A 22,713-nucleotide genomic window follows, 5' to 3' on the forward strand; every position below is an offset into this window, starting at 1 on the left:
ACATTGCAAGTTACATTCAGCCCAAATGCTGCCAATATCCTCCCCAAACACTACAGGCCACCACCCAAGGAATGCTTTCATTCGGGGGAGAATTTCACTCTAGATTTGATGTGTTTCCTCCACCACAGGCAGGGATCCCTGGGTTTCTTGTGTGGAATTTGCATGACCCCACTGCCTCTCCCTTAACCCTTTGCTACCCTTTCCTATGGCACACAGCAAACACAGATCCATGATTCTGGGAATTGTAGTTCACCCACATCATTATATATTTTCTAATGGGAGCATTCATAAAAAATGAAATCACCTTCTGGCAATTTCCTAATAAATAGTGTTACTAATTAACTAAATGATATTACCTAACACCCCCAAAACAAGCAATGCCTTTTTCAAATAACCCGGGTACCGCCGGGTACCTAAGCTAGTGATATTGTCAAGTGTGATTGTCACATTGGCAGCTAGGTTCCCTCTCTAAACAACTAAGAAAGTATACAGAAGCATGGGGTTTCTGCCTAACTTTGTGTCAAACTACAGAGGAAATCAACCCCCAACTAATATTCCTAGTATAGAGTCAAGGGATTCAGAACTGCTGCCTACAAGGCAGAGCTGGGAATAGTTAGAGGACTAGAACTCCCAGAATTACACAGCATGGCCACTGGGATTTCTTGGAACAGTCACCCAACCCCACTCCCCTTCTCCAAACTCTGCTAAATTCTAGCAAACATTTTGCTCTGGTCTCTTGATGGCTAACTGAGCAGAAATCCCAGGCTCTCCCCACTGAAGCTTGAAACATCTCATAATTTGGGGAGAGGTACGTTTGAGCAGTAATGTCTTAGAGGCCCATTTTTCCAGAGTCTAGAAAAGGTCAATGTGCACAAAATTCACAAAATTCAGGCCAAATCAAGGTCAATCAAAAATGAAATCAGGACTCACGTGGCATCTTCTTTAGGGATTTCACAGTCCCGGCCTCCTTCTCTCCTAAGCTGGGTGGATTCTCCAGTTTCCTGCTCAGGCCTTCAGAAGGGATGATCAAGCTGCCACCTGCTCTGGCTGACGTAAGAGCTTCCTTTGGTGATGCTACTAAGGAGGGCTTGACCAATATCTCCTTTGAACTGCCAGAAGACTGTCTGGGGATGGTGGTGTCAGAAGATTTTGTGGAAGCCCTCACTCCAACCCCATCTGACTTCGGAAGGCCAGAGATCTTCTCTAAGTTCACAACAGGCACAAACAAGCTGTGGGGGGAAATAAAAGAGCCTCAAGTCAGAAGTACTGCAAAAATACATCAATTCACTCTTGAGCCAACTGTTGTTAAAGTGACATTCCATTGCATTAAGTTTGGTTTCATAAAATTCCAAGAGAAAGACATACTTAAAAGGCTAATAGTGCAACGTGACATTCCACCTCAGGAATATCCCAGGTGCCTCTCCATGCACAGCTGCAATGAAGGTACATGTGGGAACCCAAAGGGGGTCAGGTCGCTGATACAAATATTACTACTACTAATAATAATAATAATAACTTTATTTTTATACCCCACCTCCATCTCCCTGAAGGGACTTGGGGTGGCTTACATGGGGTCAAGCTCAAATAAGAGAGTTAAAACATAGCACACTAGAGTGCATAACAATTTTAAACAATATTATACAAAATATAAAATAACCATCAAAACCAACAGCAATAACATAATTCAAGCCACGATATGGGCGGGTGGCCTGGTGCACAATAAATGTGTGAAAACTGCACCCCGATAAGGGTGAAGCAGAAAATCTCAGACACAACTGCCACATATCAAGCCATGGAAAATGGAAGGCATTAATGGTCACATGCATGGAGGCCAACAACAATGGGTTTCCACCTCACCTTCATTCATTAGCAGCAGATAAAGGTGAAGAAAGAAACCTCTGATGCACATTACTATTACCCTCTAATTGGCAAAACAAAACCAATCAAACCCACAGATCCTGGGCATTGATCTCCATGAGACTGTAGAACGTGAGTGGCTATTTTTGAGCCCTCCAGAATCCCATGTTTTAAAAAAGTGTATGTGTGTGAAATTTAAGTACTGCTCTTAGAATTTTCCAGGAGTGCTTATTCTTTTTGGAAATAAGATACAATCCTACCTTTACCTTTTGATTTTTTTAAAAAAAGAAAATGCACATGTGTGTTTAGGAAAAGTAAAAACAAAATGTGTTATGCCATCTCTAGAATTACAGGAAGATGTGATGTACCATCTCATAAAGAACTGATTGAATCCAGTTGGATCCCATGTGGAAGAAGGATAATTTCCCTTATTCTACCCCTTCACACCAGTCAGTAAAAGGCTGGACTGCTTCCTTTCATGCATAAGCAGGTTACTTCTTAGTTCCAGAAGGTCCTCTGCATTCTAGTTCAGAAAGACATTTTGTTCCAGAAGTCTAACTCTGCTTACCAAAGGTTGTCTTTCGGCATCTTGTCTGTCCTCTCCGGCATGTGCTGGGCTTGACTGAATGAGCTGTGGGATTTTTCCTGCCAGGTCTTGGTGGATCTGTGACCCCCACTGGCAAGGGACCGTCCATTGACCGCATGGCACTTCTGTAAACTTGAGGAGGTCTGCGCCCGGCCATAGAGTTTGTTGAGAGGTCCATGCCGTCTCTCTAAATGGGGACAAAGGCACCGTTAACCAAATGGCTTTCAACTGGCTAGCCAGCACAGGGATATTAAGGTGGTTGCCATGCTGCAAGTGTTTGGAGAACAGAACTGGGGAGTTTCAACAGCAACCCAGAAATCGGGGAATGTGTTCCTTCTTTTAAAATATGTTTCTGTTCCATTGCCAGCCCTCGCCATTCTGCATCTGCACACCTGCTACCTGCAAATGTTTTAGAAAAACCAATCCTCCTTCATCAGTTACGGAAAAAAATATTGTGGTGTTAAAAAAACTTAGGTAAGGACAAAAATACTACAAGCAGCATTTACGTGATGTCTGGTTTGACCTACCTAACTCCACCCCTAAACCCAATCTAATTTAGACTTCTGAGAAATAGCATGTCAAGTCAGATCAGTTTATGTGGGAGAGGCCAATTGCTTTATTTTATTCTACTCGCGAATCAGAGATCTCTTTAGACCTTTTTTACAGCCTCTTTAGATATTTTTAAATGTTTTTTTTCTTGGTATGTATTTCATTGCCTCCCTCTAACCCCAATAATTAGGCCTCACATGTATTAACACTCTAGGAATTCTGTCTAAAAGCTCCCCATGGGAAACCTACTTAATAAAAATTAGTGGCAGCATCCAGTACAGAAGGTAGAACCTCCCAATTCTTCCAGCACTCTCCTAAGCTCTCCAGTTTACCAAGCCATATAACATTCTGATTAAACCTTTCTACAGTACAACCCAGCACTGTGCCAGACAATGTGCAAAAAGCACTTTCCAAGGCATTTGCCAGATTCAGGAGCCATTCTCCTATTTGCCTCTCACTTAGAGAGGCCTGACAGGCTATATCAGTGGTTCTCAACCTATGGGTCCCCAGATGTTTTGGCCTTCAACTCCCAGAAATCCTAACCGCTGGTAAACTGGCTGGGATTTCTGGGAGATGTAGGCCAAAACACCTGGGGACCCACAGGTTGAGAACCACTGGGCTATACAAAACCATGTTGCCAGGGTGCATGTCTTGAGCCCACTGGGACAGTCAGGACACTCAGAAAAAGGATTGCCTTCAGCTGCCAACAGCTACAACTGGTATTTATTTATTTATTTATTTGATGCATTTATTAACCGCCATTCTCAGCCCTTTAGGGCGACTCATGGCGGTGTACACACATATAAAAGACAATTTACAAAGAGGCAATTACAACAACATATAAACTACATAACAATTACAAAAACTACACTAAAAATCCGCTTCGTCTCATAGTGGAATCATAACCAATCTCATATTCCTTGTTCCATTCCAGTAATCTTTACCACATTGTTATAGCACTTAATTAAATGCCTTCTCGAACAGCCATGTCTTGAGGCTTTTTCGGAAGGACATGAGGGAGGGCGCCTGTCTGATGTCTGCAGGGAGAGTGTTCCACAGCCGGGGGGCCACCACCGAGAAGGCCCTCTCCCTCGTCCCCGCCAAACGTGAAGTATATGTTGTCGTCCCCTTCTGTGGGAAAGTCTGATTCCACAACCCCCGCTATAATGAGCTCTCCTCCGCAAATAATCTGTCTCTTTTATCTCGTCCGAGTTTTAAATTAGTTTTAATTACTGTATATACTCAAGTATAAGCCTAGTTTTTCAGCCCTTTTTTTAGGCTGAAAAAGTCCCCCTCGGCTTATACTTGAGTCAAGGTTATTTATTATTTTACTCTGTTATTGTTATTATTATTATTTTCTTTTCATTTATTACTTTATTCTATTTATTATTATTATGACATTTATCATTTTACTCTATTATTATACATTTATTATTTTACTGTATAATTGTTGTTATTGCTACATTCATTATTTTACTCTTTTTATTATTGCTGCTGTTATTACATTTATTATGTTACTCTATTATTATTGGAAGGATATGTAAACACATTTACATTGAAGAAGGTAAAGAATCATTTAATCAGAGTTAAGTCTTATCTTAAATTACCATTTTTGTAAATATTCAAAAATATATAACCTGCTGATTCCTTAATTAATGTAATTTAATTGGTATCTATTTTTATTTTGCAATTTACCAGTAGCTGCTGCATTTCCCACCCTCGGCTTATACTCAAGTCAATCCGTTTTTGTGGTAAAATTAGGTGCCTCGGCTTATATTCGGGTCAGCTTATACTCGAGTATATACGGTAGTCTCTCTTTTAATCATTACATGTAGCCCGCCCATTGTCATTGTGATTGTTGTCTATTGTAATTTTATATTGCTATGTATTTACATGTTTTATTTTATTATGATGTTGCTGTTTACTGTCTGCGTTTTCGGTTGTGTTTTGGTTTTATTTTTATTGCATTTGTTGTTTGGGCTTGGCCTCATGTAGGCCGCTCCGAATCCCCATCGGGGAGATGGTGGCAGGGTACAAATAAAAACTATTATTATTATTATTATTATTATTATTATTATGTGCTGATATTCTGTTTCTCAAGTCATGATTGACAAATCCCAAAAGAAAAAATGGTGGAAAATAAGGTAAATCAAAATGTACTTCTTTCCCAATGTTTCTCTTTAATAGAATGTGAAATGGTGGGTACGGGATTCCCATCCAGACACTAACCAAGCCCTGTAGCAGGGCTGCCTTCAAACCATGCCCTGAGACAACTATGCCAGCCTGTTCATCTACTTGGCCAAAAGGCCAAACTGTAGCTGGTCTGATTCTAGCCTATCTGTTCCTCTTGCATCTACTCAATGGCTTCTTTTAACAGCAGCAGGCAGATGGACTCTGATAATCTCAGAGAAATGATGACTTTCTCCAAGGGCTAAAAGAAAAAGTATGGATGCAGACAAATTATTCATAGAACAGTACTAAAGGAGATTCCCTATCTAACTGCAGTTTTAAATGTGTATAGGAGGAGAACTGTTTTCACCCCAAGGGGCAAATTCAACTTCAGGGATGTTTCCCAAGGAGGGGTAAAGCCAAAAGCAAAAAAATTGAAACCAAAATTGATAGCTTATTCTTAGTAGATTGGCTCCCTCCCTCCTGGCTTTCCGGAAGAAAATAAAATCATGGTTTTGGGACCAGGCTTTCGGACAATAGATGCAAGCAGCACTTTAGAAGGACATTGACTGGAATGGCAATACGGCTGATGAGATTGTTTCATGGTTTTAATGATGGCTTATGTATTGTTTTTAACTATGACTTATGTTAAATTGTGGTTTTATTATTGTAATTGTTATGTAGTCGCATCGTAATGTTGCCCATTGTAAGCTGTCCTGAGTCCCCCTTGGGGGGTTGAGAAGTGATGGGATAGAATTACGGTAAGTAAATAAATAAATAAATAAATAAATTAGGAGTGGCATTTCAGCCTTTTAGAATGGTGAAAAAACTATACAGTGCAATGAATTTCCCAAATTATGAACCTTACAAAACAAGATTGGTCCTCTAGGAAAATCAGTAAGACCATAGAATGGTCAGATTTGGCCCCAGGTCCCAAATTTCTCCACAAAGTTCAGTTTGGAAGCATCTACATGGAAAGCATGTGCATTGCCACTGAGTTATGGCTCTTCTCCTTTTGAAAAGTATGTTGCTCAGTTCATATGCCTTCCCAATCTGGTGTGGATGGCCTGACCATTTTCCCACGTATTTGGTTCCAAAACAACAGTAGCAAGACACTAATATGGGAAGCAATGCTTACATGGCCCCAGTGGGACATTTAGGGAGTTTCCTTATTTGCTGATTCAAGGGAAGGTCTTCCTCTGGCATTTTTAGGAGAAGAACAACAGAAAAAGGGCCTTTTCACAGAGGCACTGCCCAAGGCAGCAGCAAACAGTCCTACCCACAGCTCTCCCTGAGAGGCCACAGACATTCAACCGGCACGACAGCTGCCTAGCTTACCGCAATGCTTCTGAAAGGCTTGAGGTTTGACCACTTGGCCACAATGGTTACACACCACCAGGTAGAACTCATCATGAGCTGGGCAGTGACCAAAGATAGACATGTCTGAAAGGACAAGAGATGCGAGTGATGAGAGCGTGCCCTGGGAGGAGCCCCTTGGAATCCTGGCAGTTCTTCAGGCTAAGAAACACTTTAATCAAACCTCGGTTTTCAGACAAAGAAGGAATGAAAGATACAGTCTCTGTGGGCAACAGGTATTTAAGAGGAACAGGAGTCGAGACATGGAGCTGAGGATCACAAGGTGTATTTCTGACGCTGCTGCTGGAGTGACACAAAGCATGCATGATACTGATTTCCAGCTCCGAACTGGAAATACTCCCAGAGATGCAAGAGCAAGGAGAAGATGATTATGAATTATGGTATTCATTAATAACAAGTGGTCACTATATTAAGTCAAGCCTGATAATCTGTTTAGACAAATGATCTGCACCCCATCTGGCTATTCACCATCCTGCAATAAAAATATTCAAAATTTTGAAAGGTAGGTTGCTGTGAGTTTTCCAGGCTTCATGACCATGATCCAGAAGCATTCTTTCCTGATGTTTCACCCACGTCTATGGCAGGCATCCTCAGAGACTGTGAGGTCTGTTGGAAACCAGGCAAGTGAGATTTACATATCTGTGGAAGGTCCAAGGTAAGAGAAAGAATTTTTGTCTGTTGGAGGCAAGTGTGAATGTTAATAACCTTGATTAGCATTGCAAAGCCTTGCAACTTCAAGGCTTGGCTGATTCCTGCCCAGGGGAGTCCTTTGTTGGGAGGAGTTAGCTGGCCCTGATTGTTTCATATCTGGAATTCCCCTGTTTTCAGAGTGTTGTTCTTTATTTACTGTCCTAATTTTGGGGTTTTTTTAAATACTGGCAGCCAGATTTTGTTCATTTTCATGGTTCTCTCCTTTCTGTTAAAATTGTCCACATGCTTGTGGATTTCAGTGACTTCTCTGTGTAGTCTGACATGGTGGTTGTTAAGAGTGCTAATCAAGGTTATTAACTGCAACATTCACACTTGCCTCCAACAGAAAAGAGTTCTTTCTCCCATCCTGGACCTTCCACAGATATATAAACCTCCCTTGCTTAGTTTCCAATATACCTCACAACCTCTGAGGATGCCTGCCACAGATGTGGGTGAAACGTCAGGAGAGAATGCTTCTGGAACATGGCCACGCAGCCTGGAAAACTCACAGCAACCCAGTGATTCCAGCCATGAAAGCCTTCGACAACACATTTTGAAAGGTACTTTTTTGAATTATAACCTCCAGGATCCCCCAGACAGCACGGCCAGATATCATGTTGGTGAGGCATTCCAGGAGCTGTAGTCCTAAAAATAACTTCCCTGAGATCTCAAAATGCTGGGGGACCAAATCTGATTCTCTGTTACTGAGTTAAAGGGAACATGTTGGTCTTAACTGTGGGACTCACTTAATTGGCAGCCCAATCCTCTACCATCAAACTTTGTACACAAAAATGCCCACAGTTATTGAGCATGAATGCTTACCTTCCCAATGGCCACCTAGAACAGCCACTGAGCAATGGAGCTACTCACAGCAAGATCCATGGATCAGAGATAGCCAATTCCTGCCAGGCCCAAGACTGTGGATTCTCACTTTAAACAACAGAAAGGGACCAGAACAACTGGCTGTTGTGGGTGGAGAAGGAGAGGGTCATCACATGCTGCCCTCCGCTCACTAACTTTGGCAGCAGGCAGCCCCACTTCCAAGCATTGCTGGGGGGGGGGTGGTCAAAAAGGAAAACAAAGAGACACAGACGGGCTTGGAAGCAATGAAAAGACCAAGGGCAGGAGGGCAGGGAGGGGAGGAGAGCTGCCAAAACGGAGGGAGGAGCAAAGCTCAACTAACTGCAGCCTGCTGGAGGGCCGGAAGGGTACGGAGTGCAAAAGCACAACAGAAGCTCATGTGAAAAATCTGGCCTGGGAGTTCGGCAAGAAGGACAGGTGGCAGCTCACATTTCCAAAGGTCCCACTATAAAGAGAAAAGCAGAAGGGGGCATGGGAATGTTTTACAGACTGGTCTGATTTATTTGACAAAAAGGGGAAAGCGCCATGCAGAGAATCACGGGTCCTGACTTTTTTGCAGGAGTCGAATCTTCTTAGCTTTGAGAAGGAGGAACCTGGGTTTTTCCCTCCTCTCTAAGAATGAAAAGTCCCCTAAGAAAACACATATACACTGAGGGGGCACCTTTAGCTCTCTTGTGGCTAAACAGTGACTCTGGGCAAATCTTCCTAATCATTGATACTGAAAAAAACTGGGTTAAGCAGAGCAAATACAGCTGCCTCCTCCAACCCTCTGCTGTCCGGATATGTTATGATAGGATGCTCATTCAGCTCTAACACCTGGCCATTGTTGGGCCTGGTGGGACTTGTAATTAACACATCTGGAGGGCTCCAGGTTGGAGAAGACTAGAATACAGGCTTACTCCCTTTTAGTATTCTTTCATTTGTAATGTTCCCTTGGTTGCCCTGGCAAGTGACCTGGCCTTAGTTGATATTGGTGATCAGGAAAGAATTCCTCTAGTATATAATTCACAGTAACATCTGGGTCCCTCCTTTTTAAGTTTGACTCACTTGCATGAGTCATATAGATCTATTGTTGTGTGAGCCTGTTTTGCACTGAGTCTACTTCCTGTCTGGAGAGACAGTCATGATCTAGGTCAGTGCTTCTTAGGCTGCTGGGGGGGGGGGGGGGGGGTGTTGCAATATCTTTCATCCTAATGGGATTGAAATTAGCACCATAGCTGTGCCCATTTCTCTCTATCCTGGGAACTTCCTGTGGCCTGGCAGTCAAAGGCCTGGGGACCAGCAGCAGTCCATGGGCCACCACTTTGAGTAGCACTGATGTAGATAATATATATGACAGGGCAGATAACTTTGGCCAAGGCATAGTAGGAAAGGCAGAGGCTGTTGATCTCTCTCCTTGGTATGATTAGAAGCTAGAAATCATGGTGAGCAACAGCAGTGGTTCTCAACCTGTGGGTCCCCAGATGTTTTGACCTTCAACTCCCAGAAATCCTAACAGCTGGTAAAGTGGCTGGGATTTCTGGGAGTTGTAAGCCAAAATACCTGGGGGCCCACAGGTTGAGAACCACTGCCTTAAAGCAAAGTGTGTACATGCAAACTGCACAACTTTTGGCTATCCAAAATTTCTAAACCACATTAACAGCATCTGGTTTTGTTCCAAACCCAAAAGTAAGGTTGACAAACCCATTCATATGCCAAGGAAGTCACAACTGGCATTATAAAAACATCCTGAAAATATCTACTTTGATAATGTGGTTGTGATTTTATTATAATTTGTTTTGCTTATCGCAACTGTTTTGGGTTGTTGTTAACCACTCATTTGTGTGAAAACATCAGGGCAGGAGACGCCTTTTTTTTTTTTTTAAAAAAAGTACATTCTGTGAGTATTCTTCCCTGTACCTCAAACCATGGGCATGCCCAAGTAAGAAATAGCCAGGGCCATCCTTAAAAGGGGATAAAATAACAAACCTCATTGATATGTGAGTATACAGTTACTAAATTGGATATTACTATCACAGCAACCACTATGAGTCCACAGAAAATGTGTCCCTAAACTTTACTCCACTTCACTAGAACTGCTAGGCAACATGCCATTGTGTGAGTAGGAGAAACAGTGGCCTTCTCTACAACAGTATGAGAAAGAATGGACAGTCTTCACTAAGGATGGCCTGCTGTGAGAAGTCAAGGATCCATGCTCCAGGCAGACACAACAATTCCAACCAAGCCTGACACTCTCTTCAATGCAGCATTCACAAATGCAGAGCAGTTCATTGCAAAGAGTCCAAAAAGTCAGGGAAGAACAGATGGTTTGCACTATTCTTACCTTCTTTAATGAGGGTCATGGCATCCAGCTTCTTGCTCCCATTCCGGTTGTTTTCTTCCAACTCAGACCCTAATAGATAGGGGGGAAATTCCCATCAAAATATTTTACACAGCCATCATCCACCAAAGCCAATGTGGACGCATGATTTCAAGGCACCTTAAGTTGAATCCATCTTTTCTTAGAACAAAGTTGGGAGTGACACAGACCATTCTCTCTTTACTGCATAGTAGTGAGCATACTTTTGTTGTTAATGTATGTCTTTGTTATTTCTGACTTATGACAGCCATAATGTCAACTTATCATAGGTTTTTCTTGGCGAGATTTGTTCCAAGGAGGTTTGCCATTGTCTTCGGCTAAAGTTGAAAGCGTGTGACTTGTCTTAGGTCATCCAGTGAATTTCTTTGGCTGAATGGGGATCTCCTATGACCCTATTCCAAAACTCAAAGAATGGTATCAGGCCAGCTATAAATATACAACAGGTGAATCAATACAATGTAGTGTAAACATTTGAGTATTGAACTAAGGGAACATCTGCACTATATAATAAATCCAGTCTGACGCAACTTTAATAACATGGCTCAATGCTGTGAAATCATGTGAGTTGTAGTTTTGCAAATTCTTTAGCATTCTCCACCAAAGAGCACTGATGCTCACCATATCACCAATATGGTGAGGCAGTTAAAGTGGTGTCAAACTGCATTAATTCTACAATGCAGATGCACCCCAAGACTCTGGGAGACAAGGATTTGAATCCCAGTTATGGAAACCTACTGGGTGAGCTTGGGAAATCACACTCTCTCAGCCTAACAGCAAGTGAGGGCAATCCTTCTCTAACCAAATCTTGCAAAGGAAAACCTGCAACAGACTTGCTTTAGGGTCCCTGTAAACCGGAACTAACTTGAAAGCACAGAACAACATCGAACACAACAGGAGTTCCTAGGGAATAAGCGTGTTTTGGATTATGCAGTGGTTCCCAGCCTGTGGCTCCCCAGGTGTTTTGGCCTACAACTCCCAGAAATCCCAGCCTGTGGGTTCCCAGATGTTTTGGGAGTTGAAGGCCAAAACATCTGGGAACCCACAGGCTGAGAACCACTGGGTTACAGGCTATAGTGTCCTTTAAAACAAATCAGAAGTAAGGGGGAGGAATGTGTACTGTCTCTTACCACTGGCCATGCTGGCTAGGGCTGATGGGAAATGTGATCAACCAACTGTCACCTGAAGAACACCACTTCCCACCCACACATTACACTTCCCCAAATTTGCCATTTTCTGCTACGCCAGATATTGTGCCCAGAGATTAAAATACTGATCTGCAAGCCAGAGCAAGACAAAATGACAGCACCAACAGATCAAGACAGGGGATGTTTTTTTCCATTCTTTGAACTGCTAGGGGGAAAAAGGCATACAGCATAGGTGAAATAGATTATGCAGTGACAAGTATTATTACATTTACATCTCACCCTTCCTCCAGCTGAGCCTGGGAGGGGGTGTATTTTTGCCACCCTTACAACAATGCAATGAAAAAAGGGTTAGGCCGGGTTTGTGACTTGCCCAAGGTGACCTAGTAAGCATCCTAGAAAAGCACTGGGGGTGGGGTGGGGTAGATCAACAACAATCCCTTTCAGAGCACTCTTAAAGTTGCCAAGAGAATGAGGATCCCTAAGAACCAGCTCTCGTAGAAACGTGGCAGATGTTCCTGAGCTTCTGCAAACATAATAGTGGACTTGCTGAATCTCAGACTCCACTGCCTGCTGCTTCAGCAGAATTGGTCTGCCAATCTGTATCAATCAAGAGGTGTTTGCAAGACAATGACAGGCATACAGCACCATCCACGGATTGCTTTGCAAATTACAGAGATGTGGCCACGGGTTCTCTCTTCTTCACTCTCTATCTGGAGCCCTATAGAAAGTGGGCACTTCAAAACACTCATTTTTAATTTCAAAGGGCAGCATTCAAATACCTCCAGTCCAACAGAATTCCATATGTGCATTTGCACACACAGGAGAGCACACTTGCACTGTTCTGCACACCATTAGAATAGGTATCACTGATCTAATACTTTCAGAGAGAGACCCTAAGATGGGCTTCAAAAGGAAATCCACAAATCCCAAGATAAAACAGCGAAACCTGGACTAGCTCTGAAATCAAACCCTCCCTGATGCCAAATTATCGCTGGTGTCATGATCAAAACAGAATAGCTTGCCCTGGAAACCTGTTAATATTTATAAGATTTTCATTACAGCACAACCCTTTTCTTGTTATGCGGTGGGTGTGTAAACCACTGCCTAGAATGATGTTTTTTATAATCTAATCCGAACACACAGGCAAGAAATCAGGCACATGGGTTTCAGAGCTAATCTTCTGCCAGATTCTTTCTACCTGGGCTTCTCCTTGCATTTGTGAGATGCCCACCAGATCTTGACAATGCAGGTCCAAAGCTATAAATGGTTGGAAATAAGGTTCTAGGAGCCAATTTGGCTCCAAATTAAACAGTACAACCAAGTAGCCAAGCTGGTTCCCAAAGTCTTGACTCCCCTGATTTAACCCTTGTTTATACTCCTTTTGCATCTCATTGAATTTCTCACCACATGGTGCCCTCACAAAGACGGGATGTACTTGTGACAATGCATCAACTGTTTCGCCGTCAAAACAGAAGGGAGAAATCCCAAAGAGTTGGCTTTTGCTTTGTATTTTGCACTGATATGAGGAACAGAAACACTGGTTTTGCCGACATCTTACAGGATTGACACAGAGAGAGAGAGAAACAATCCCACATTGACACAAGAGAAAGGGGCAAGATTTCCTCCTATACGGAATTGCTTAAGACTTCAAATCTATAAGCAACAAATAAATAATACAACCCATTTAGATTGCAATAGGAAGCAGTTTGCAACGGGAAATTTACAACCTGCTTCTAAATCCCTGAAAACACCAGAGTCATTATGCAAACTCTGCTGGAGCTGGAAGTAGATCAGGAAGCATACGAAGCACTAAACTATATCAAGTGCAATGGGAAGATAATGGAGGGGGAAGGGAGAGACTTGACAATATGAAAAGCATCACCAGGGACAGCTCCGCTGAGTCTCGCCGCCCCTTCCGGAGTCTGCTGTCAGGCGGTACTTGAGAAAGTCAAACATTTAGGTGATCCTAAATTATTTCTGGGACTGCAAAAGAGCCAATACTCCCCCCACTCACCCTATTCATTCAAACATCTAGGATGCATCTACTCAACACTGTAGAAATAATGCAGTTTGAGATCGCTTTAACTAGAATTAGAGTCAGAAGAGACCACGAGGGCCATCTAACCCAACCCCCCTGCCGTGCAGAAACATGCAATCAAAGCACCCCGACAGATGGCCATCCCCTACTATGGCTCAGTGCTATGGAATCACAGAAGCTGTAGTTTTACAAGGCTTTAGCATTCTCTACCCAAGCCTGCTGCTGCCTCACCAAACTACAACTCCCAGGATTCCATAGCACTGAGCCATGGGACTCTAGCACTTAAAAGTGGTGACAAACTGCAGTAATTCTACAGTGTAGATGCACCCCTACTCTGTATGGGAGGGAAACTGAGCAAGGAGGTGGGGTGGAAAGCACAGGGATGAAGTATGTAGATATTGAATAAGGATATATCATTTGGCCCAAGAACATGGGCGACTCCAGTTGATGGGAAATTCTAATGGCCAAGTCATCAGCACAAAACTAAAGGTAAGACAAAACTAAAGGTGTAAGGAATGCAAAGCTGGTGGATGGGCGGGGACCAGTTGTGTCAGTGGCCTAGGCCAAGATAGAAATGAATAGAAGTGGAACAACTTGAAAAGAAGGACATCTAGATGTACCACACAGCAAGCACACTTTAAAGGAACAGCTTGAGTTCGAAAAGAAAACTGTGATGGAATTTAAAGAGGAAAATGGAGGTGCTTCAAGTTTAAAGGGGAAGTACAAGAGTTTTGGAGGTGCGTGCAGAAAAAGATGTGTAGCCACTGAAAAAATGATCTAGAAGAGCCACGGATTTCAAGAGATCCAAAGATTCAGAAAAGACGGATAAGGCTTGTGGTCTACAAGTGTCACAAAGGCACTTCAAAAGCACAGAAAGATGTACATTGTTTACAGAAAATTGCAAAAATAAATGCAGAAAGAAAAAAAAGGAAACAGGTGAAATGGAGGCAGATGACACAAATCCAAGGAGCATGTGAGATTAAGACTGCTCTGGAGACCAGAGGCCCTTGAGGTCTCTTCCCTGATTGAGGGCCCTTCCACATAGCCACAAAACCCAGAATATCAAGGAAGATAATCCACAACATATGCTTTGAACTGGGGGCCCTTCCACACAGCCCTATATCCCAGAATATCAAGGCAGAAAATCCCACATTACCTGAATGTGGACTCAGATAACCCAGTTCAAAGCAGATATCGTGGGATTTTCTGCCTTGATATTCTGGGATATAGGGCTGTGTAGAAGGGCCCTGGATTACCTAAATCCACAATGCCATATAATCCAGTTCAATTTACGATACAGTTCAATATACTATACAATACTAATAGTATAATATACTGGTAGTGTATTATATATATTGTGGTATAATAATATAGTACAATATACTAATATATATTACTATATACAATATACTAATATATAGTACTACATTAATTATATATTATATTTTACATGTAGTATTACGAAGAATTTTGTAGCATAGTGGTACAATACAATATAGTAATATATAATACTAATATTGTGCTATGCTAATATATTTTATATACATACAATAATAGTATTATAATGTAATACAATATAATAATAATAATAATGTAATATTGTAATAATAATTATTAAATATAATTACTACTGAAAATATATAATATATAATGATATACCATTTTATTATTGTATATTTGTATATTTTAATTAATATGTATAATACTATATAATAATATTGTAATGTAGTAATAGCAATATATTAAATATAATTGCTACTGATAATATATAATAATATATAACTATATACCATTTTATTAAGGTATATTTGTACATTTTAAGTTGTAATGTATAATACTATATAATAATATTGTAATATAGTAACAGCAATACATTAAATATAATTGCAACTGATAACAGATAATAATATATAATTTTATACCTCTTTATTATTAGATATCTGTACATTTTAAGTTGTAATGTATAATACTATATAATAATAATGTTGTAATAGCAATATATTAAATATAATTGCTACAGATAACATATAATAATATATAATGATATACTGTTTTATTATTGGATATTTGTATATTTTAAGTTGTAATGTATAATACTATATAATAATATTGTAATGTAGTAATAGCAATATATTAAATATAATTGCTACAGATAACATATAATAATATATAACGGTATACTGTTTTATTATTGGATATATGTATATTTGAAGTTGTAATGTTTTTGATTGTAACTCACTTTTTAGTCTCTGTATGGGGAGATAAAGTGGGATATAATAATAATAATAATAATAATAATAATAATAATAATCTTTATTTATACCAAAGGGGACTCAGGGTGACTAACATCATTACAAAATTATAGTACAGCAAAATAAAATAGAAAGAAGCAAAATACCATAAAAAATAAATACATAAAATAAAATAAACTGTTTCTTTTTTTTTTAATTTTTTAATTAAATTTACTGTTTCAATATAACATATATAAACTGTGTCAATATAACATGATAGAGAAATAGATTGCCGGGCGGACCAAATGTACTAAAAATAAAAATTTTATATATATATATATGATGTGGATTTTATACAGCTGTTTGAAAGAGGCCTAAGACTTACAAGATGTTAGGAATCCTGTTAAAAACAAAACAAAACAAAACAATCCAGGCATATGTATAATACCCATTTCAGACAGAAAAAAAAAAGAAATCAGATTTGGGGCTGGGGGAGCAATTAATATGGCTTAATAAACGATGGTAATTCCTTAAGAAAGCACAGATATGGGGATATAGATGAAGGGAAGCATGGGTCAAATGTGCATCCTAGGGAATCTAGTTTAGGGAAGACCAAGCATGGGCAAACTTCGGCCCTCCAGGTGTTTTGGACTTCAACTCCCTGGAGGGCCGAAGTTTGCCCAAGCCTGGGAAGAGCCAGCAAGCAGGCAGGGAACTCGGCGGCGCTAGGACCCAGCGCCTCCTTTGTTCGGGGCAGGCGGCGGGAGGGAGGGAGGGAGGAAGCGCGGCGGCGGCGGCGGCGGCGGTAGCAGAAACGGCGACGGAGCGTCCCCCGCTTCCCACCGGCCGCCTGGGGGTCCCCGAGCGGGGCAGGCGGGCTCACCTGTCTCGGCAGCCGGCGGCCCGGCCCTCTCCACCCAGGCGCTCCAGCTCTGCCCCGCGAAGTCGTCGAGATTCGGCAGCCGCCGATCCACAGCAGCCATGGCCGCTACTGCTGCTGCCGCCGCCGCCGCCGCGCGTCCACGCACCGCCATCGCCGCGCGGGAGCGCGCAGCCCTCCCCGCCGGCCCAGGCCTCCTGCGCAGGCGCGGCGCCCCGCGTGCACCACGGGAAAGCGAGTTCGGAGGAGCGAGTGCGCACTGCGCGTGTCACGGAAGGAGGCACAAGAGCAGTGGAGGGCGGGAGAGTGGCACGCTGGAGAAGAAGGAGGGGGAGGAGGAGGAGGAGGAGGAGGGGGCTTTTGAGAGCCCTTCCCTGGCCTCTCCACCACCTCTGTTTTTATTAATTGTTGTTCATTAATTGAAAACAACAAAGACACCAAAATGAAAATAAAAACACTCAAAAGAAATCCAACACAAAACTAAATCCCTCTTCATAACTTCACACCTCTGCCAATTAAAATTAAGGGTGCATCTATCTATCGATTCTATCTATATAAATAAAAATGTATTGTTCGTTTGTGGGATTACCATAACTCAAAAACCACTGGGTGAATTGTCACCAAATTTGGTCACAATACACTTATCAGGCCAACAAGCAATTTATCTATATAAATAAAAATGTCATGTTCGTTTGTGGGATTAACAGAACTCAGAAACCACTAGACAAGTTGACACCAAATTTGGACACAAGACACCTAACAACCCAATGTATGTCCTTCACTCAAAAAATGATTTTGTCATTTGGAGTTGTAGTTGCTGGGATTTATAGTTCACCTACAATCAAAGAGCATTCTGAACCCCACCAATGATGGAATTGAACCAAAGTTGTCACACAGTTCTCCCATGTCCAACAGAGCATACTGTAAGCGTTTGGTGAGCAGTGTCCTTTGGTTTGTAATGTTCATTTGTAATGTAATGTTCATTTTTGGGATTAATATAATTGAAAAACCACTGGACGAATTGAGACCAAATTTGGACAGAATACACCTATCAGGCCAACAAGCGGCCATCACTCATAAAAACACTGAAAAACAGCAGGTGAGACTTTAAAAAACAAAAAATGCATTACAGTGCATGCACAAAACCACATATATACACAAATGTACGTATATACACATATACACGAATTTATACACACACCAAAAACACATATACACAGGCGGCCACAGCAGCGCGTGGCAGGGGATAGCTAGTATTAGAATATTATGTTTTAGAACAGACATGAGGAAACTTGGGCTCTCCAGGTGTTTTGGACTTCAATTCCCACAATTCCTAACAGCCTCAAGCTGTTTTAGTGTGGTGAGATGTGTTCCACACTGGAAATGTATATTCAGCAGCAGAGTAGCAAAACGCAAGGGCAGATGTCTTCACTGTGTCTGGTTGTGATCCCCAGGTTGTGCCAGTCAGCTTTCGTATGATATTATTTCTAGCACGCACTTTTTGCTTGATATTCAAGCAGTGCTTCTTGTAGGTCAGAGCACGGACCAGGGTAATACCCAGGTATTTGGGTGTGATGCAATGCTCCAGTGGGATTCCTTCTAGTTGGTGAAGCACCAATACCCTTTTGGCAGAGAAAGATAAAGGCCTTGTAAAACTACAACTCTCAGAATTCCAAAGCATTGAGCCATGGAAGTTAAATTAGTTAATTACTTCTATAGTATAGAGTCACACCTTTGGATTGTACATTTATTATAGTGTAAGGAAATACAGATTGAGGTTCCGTTATTCAGAATTCCAAACTACTGACACCTTTTTTCTTTTCTGATGGTTCAAATTATACAACTTTGTTTCATTTAAAATTACCTTCAAGCTCTGGTAAAAGGTGTATATGAAACATAAACGAATGTTGTGTTTTGGCTTGAGTCACGGCTCCAAGATAGTTCGTGATGTTCAAATGTGCAAATACAGACAGTCCCCAAGTTACAAAAATCAGACTTACAAACGACTCATAGTTAAGAATGGGGTGAGACAGCAGGAAGTGAGAGAAATCTCCCCCTAGAAAGGGTAATTCACTCCTGGAAAAGTTATCATGGGGAAAAAGTGTCTCCACTGAAGTTTCTCACCAATCCTTGTTTCCACAACAAGCCCCATTTTTCAAAATCCAATTGTCACAGGGACAGAAAGTGTGGTGAAATCTTCTGAACTGGGGCACAGTCAGCAAAACAAACACCACAGGGATGCTATGCTTCCCTATGGTGCCAAGAGCCCCCGCCCAGTAACTGGTCTATACTGCAGCGGAGAGTTCCGCAGTTCCTGGAAGCCGAAATTGGAAAAAAAACTGATGAAATGTGCCCCAACAAACAGATCAAGGCCAGGACTGCTTTCAGCTTTCATCACTTTCCCTCTAGCCCTGACTTTGTATCTAATCTCTAATAAGGGTACTTGAAATAGCAACTATTTAAACTTCTCAGCTTGATACTTTGTATCCTCCCCTGCCTAAGCTAACCCAAGCATGAAATAAACCTCCTTCCAGGCTCCGGGCAACCGCGGGCCTGCCTGGGATGCCTTCCTGGCGTCCCGGGGAGGCCGAATCTGTGCCAATTGAAACCGCGGATAAGGGGGTCTCCCTTTCAGATCTCAGTATCCACAAAAAATCTCAAAATGGCGGATTGGCCCCGTTTTGATGCCATATTTTTCTGTGCACGATTCTTAACCAAACTGCTATTTTGCTTTTCTCATCTTGGATCCCTACGCCCGGGAAATAATTGTTTTGTTTTAAGTAATATAATTTGACAGAAAACAGCTGATTGTCAAACTTCGCCGGTTCCACGCAAGCTGTCAGTTTCTCTTTGTTGCCGCTTGTTCCTGCCTAGTCCCGAAGCCGGGGACTTGCTGTGGATGACCCCCGGAGACCTCGGAGAGGGGGCCGGGCAGGAGACCCAGTCCTTGGGAGGGAGTTATAGTTCCCCAAGGACCGAGCGATGGATCTTGTTATTTGTCAACTCAGCGCCCATCTGCTAACTTCTACCAGGAGAAAATGACTCTTGGCTGCTTGCTTTGAACTGCAAGCCACCTCCATTTCCACGAGTCTCCCTCAGAAACCTGGGACTTCAAGTTTTCAAATAAAAATCAATTATTTTATTAAATGATTAAGATGTGGGGTGGAAATGGGGTTTTTCTATATGAACTTTGTATAAATAATAATGCATGAAATATCATCTGTTTTCCCGCCTTTCCCTTTGACTTTTGCCCTAAAAGAAGTGACCAAGGACTGTTGCAATGCCCGAGGGAGGACCCCTGCCTCCCTCAAAACTCGTTTTGATTAACTCATCAGCATGGACAAATAACAATTTAAGATTTCCTTTCCCACTCTCTGAGTTGGTCTGGCGGAATGAGGAAGTCTATGTGGACAATATAATTGATTTACAAAGGGCAGGGTTGATCCCCCCCGAGGTCCCCTGCCCCGATCTTGTTTGTTTTCCTTCACCAAAACCCATCAAGGACAGGAAAACCTTTCTTATGAAGATCACACCTTGCCAGCCAAAACAAAGCCTCACATTCCAGCTGGCTGCCTATCTATAATCCCATCATTTCCCCCATTGTCCACGGTCATCCCGCCTTCTCTCTTCTGATTCGTCTATCCTCGGAAGCGAGAGAAGCGCGCCAATTGGCCCTCCAGAGGCGGAGAAACTTGCTGATTGGCCCAGAGCAAGGCGGGCCGCCAAGCCTCCTCCCAGCTGTTCAGGCTGTCAACCAATCAGTGCGAAGCCGGGCAGAGAGGGGCGGGTGGGAAATTCAAAAGGTTTTGCTGTGTTTTCTCTATAAATATGCTTGTAAATTCTTTAGCGGTATGCTTGTAGTGGAACTATTCCTACAATGCATCCGATCTCAGCTGAATTGCTAATAAAGACACCTCGGTACCTGACTTCTTCCGCTTTGGTGAGGATTATTATTTTTAATATTTTCACTGCTGGAATTGGCTTCGCTGCCCTCACCAAGGTTCAAGGACCCTTTTCGGTACGGTCCTCAGGATCTCCTCGGCCGGGGAGGTCCTCCTAAAAGAGGCTCGATATCACCTATGCTATCCAAGCTTTTAGACAGATAGATAAAATCTCTATTAAAATCTCAGCTGGAGAAATTTCAAAGTGGCAGGAAATGATAAACACCTTCTGCAACGAGAACAAAAGAGTTAGAATTAACAAAGCAAAATGGTATAAACTACAAAAGAAGGGAGGTCTGGGAATACCAAACTTAAAACTATACTATATAGCAAACCAGTTAAGATATGTTGTTAAAGGGATTATTGGTCAAAAGGATTTAGAATGGTTAGAAGAAGAGAGTGAAGACATAAGACATGAAACTAGAATATATTTTCTTTATAGGGAAAACTAGGAATCTAGACAAGAAATGGTATAACAAAATAGAGAACCCTTTTCTAAAAAACATATTGGGAATATGGTCTAAATATGAAGAAAAATTAATACCCTCGATATCCCCATTAACACCGGTGCTGATTACAAATAATTTCCCCATAAATCTCAAAAAGGAGTTGGAAAGTGAATTCAAGGAAAAAGGAATAACGAAATTAAAAGATTGGGAATCAAAGATGAAAAATATAGATGAGATAAAGGTCCAGTTAGGAGGGAACATTGGATGGTTTAAAGTACTACAACTTGAAAGATGGTTAAGGGAAATAAGAAAGAAATATAAAGGAGAGAGAGAATTTACCAAATTTGAAGAAATGATTAGCCAGTAAGGAGTAAGGAAGTAAAAGAAAGAACAAAAGGTATAACAAGTGATATCTACAAAATGCTGTTGGAAGGGGTCCAGGAGGAGGACCACCTTAAAAGAATGTGGGAGTTAGATTGTAATAAAGTAATACACCCACAAAACTGGAAAGGAATGTGGAATATGCGTATATTAAAAAATATGTCAGTAAGAATAAAAGAGAACTATTACAAAGTGGTGTGGAGATGGTACCTCACACCAATCAGATTAAATCAAATTGACAAGAAACATTCTAAGCAGTGCTGGAGGGGCTGTCAAGAAACTGGCACATATATACACATGTGGTGGTCTTGCAAATATGTTCAAAAATTTTGGGAAAATGTATTTCAAGAAATAAGAAGAATCACCCAAATAGAGATAACAGGAACACCGGAGATAGCACTGCTGTCATTTATTGACAATGTTAAAATACCAAAAGAACTAAAAGAATTAATTGCCAATCTGGTAACAGCAGCAAGATTATTAATAGCTAAAAAATGGAAAGAAGGAGGGGAGTGCCAATTGGAAGAGTGGTATAGGGAGATTTGGGACATCGCAATAAACTATAAACTGACAGGAAACATTAAGGTTAAAAGAGGATTATCAAAAAAAGATGATTTTGGGAAGATTTGGGGGAAATTGATAGAATATGTATATATAGAAGGTAAGGGGACCAAACCTGTAATAGAAACAACTGATTTTTGGAAATAAGTATTGTAATTGGCTGGTCGGGGGTGAAGGGTTAGCACTGGGTGATTGGATGTAATAAAGCAGGAGAATGAAATATTATAGGTATCAAGACATACATGTTCTGTACAATTGTTAATGGAAAGTGATAAGTATAAGAATGTTTAAATACCGAATATGTTAAAGCTACAATAAATAAAAAAAATTAATTTAAAAAAAATAGATAGAGAGAGAGAGAGATGGATAGAGATAATTACATACACACACACAAACCACAGACCACCTACTACAATGCAACCTGAGCCATGCCGCATGCACAGTGGAGGACCTTCTCACAGCGACACCAGAGGCACTCCATGTGGCCAGCTTCTGGTCAAAGATCATTTAGGATAATGCCAAGTTTTTAAAAACTTTGTTTGTATTTTACATGCATTCTAACTATACCTTCAACTCGCTTCTGACATGATAAATAAATAAATAGTACTGAAGTTTAAAAGAAACTTTTGAAGTCACATA

General features: G+C 41.4%; 1 protein-coding gene across 2 annotated transcripts in view; it reads right to left on the reverse strand.

The window, feature by feature from the left end:
• The window catches only part of ATXN7L2 (ataxin 7 like 2), a 38,983-nt gene extending 22,048 nt beyond the window's left edge, over positions 1-16,935 (reverse strand). The window contains exons 1-5 of one of the 2 annotated variants that reach the window (XM_060773236.2): positions 16,746-16,935; positions 10,413-10,481; positions 6,500-6,604; positions 2,426-2,630; positions 931-1,229 (exon numbers count right to left, since the gene is read on the reverse strand). In XM_060773236.2, coding sequence (XP_060629219.2) covers positions 931-1,229; positions 2,426-2,630; positions 6,500-6,604; positions 10,413-10,481; positions 16,746-16,896 — 829 coding nt within the window. In that variant the 5' untranslated portion in view covers positions 16,897-16,935. Of the gene's footprint in view, positions 1-930; positions 1,230-2,425; positions 2,631-6,499; positions 6,605-8,050; positions 9,211-10,412; positions 10,482-16,745 lie in introns of those variants that run through there. The other variant, XM_067467958.1, reaches the window with a different exon arrangement.
• Positions 16,936-22,713: the final 5,778 nt, after the last annotated feature.

The sequence above is a fragment of the Anolis sagrei genome, chromosome 4 (assembly GCF_037176765.1).
Source record: "Anolis sagrei isolate rAnoSag1 chromosome 4, rAnoSag1.mat, whole genome shotgun sequence".
NCBI lineage: Eukaryota > Metazoa > Chordata > Lepidosauria > Squamata > Dactyloidae > Anolis > Anolis sagrei.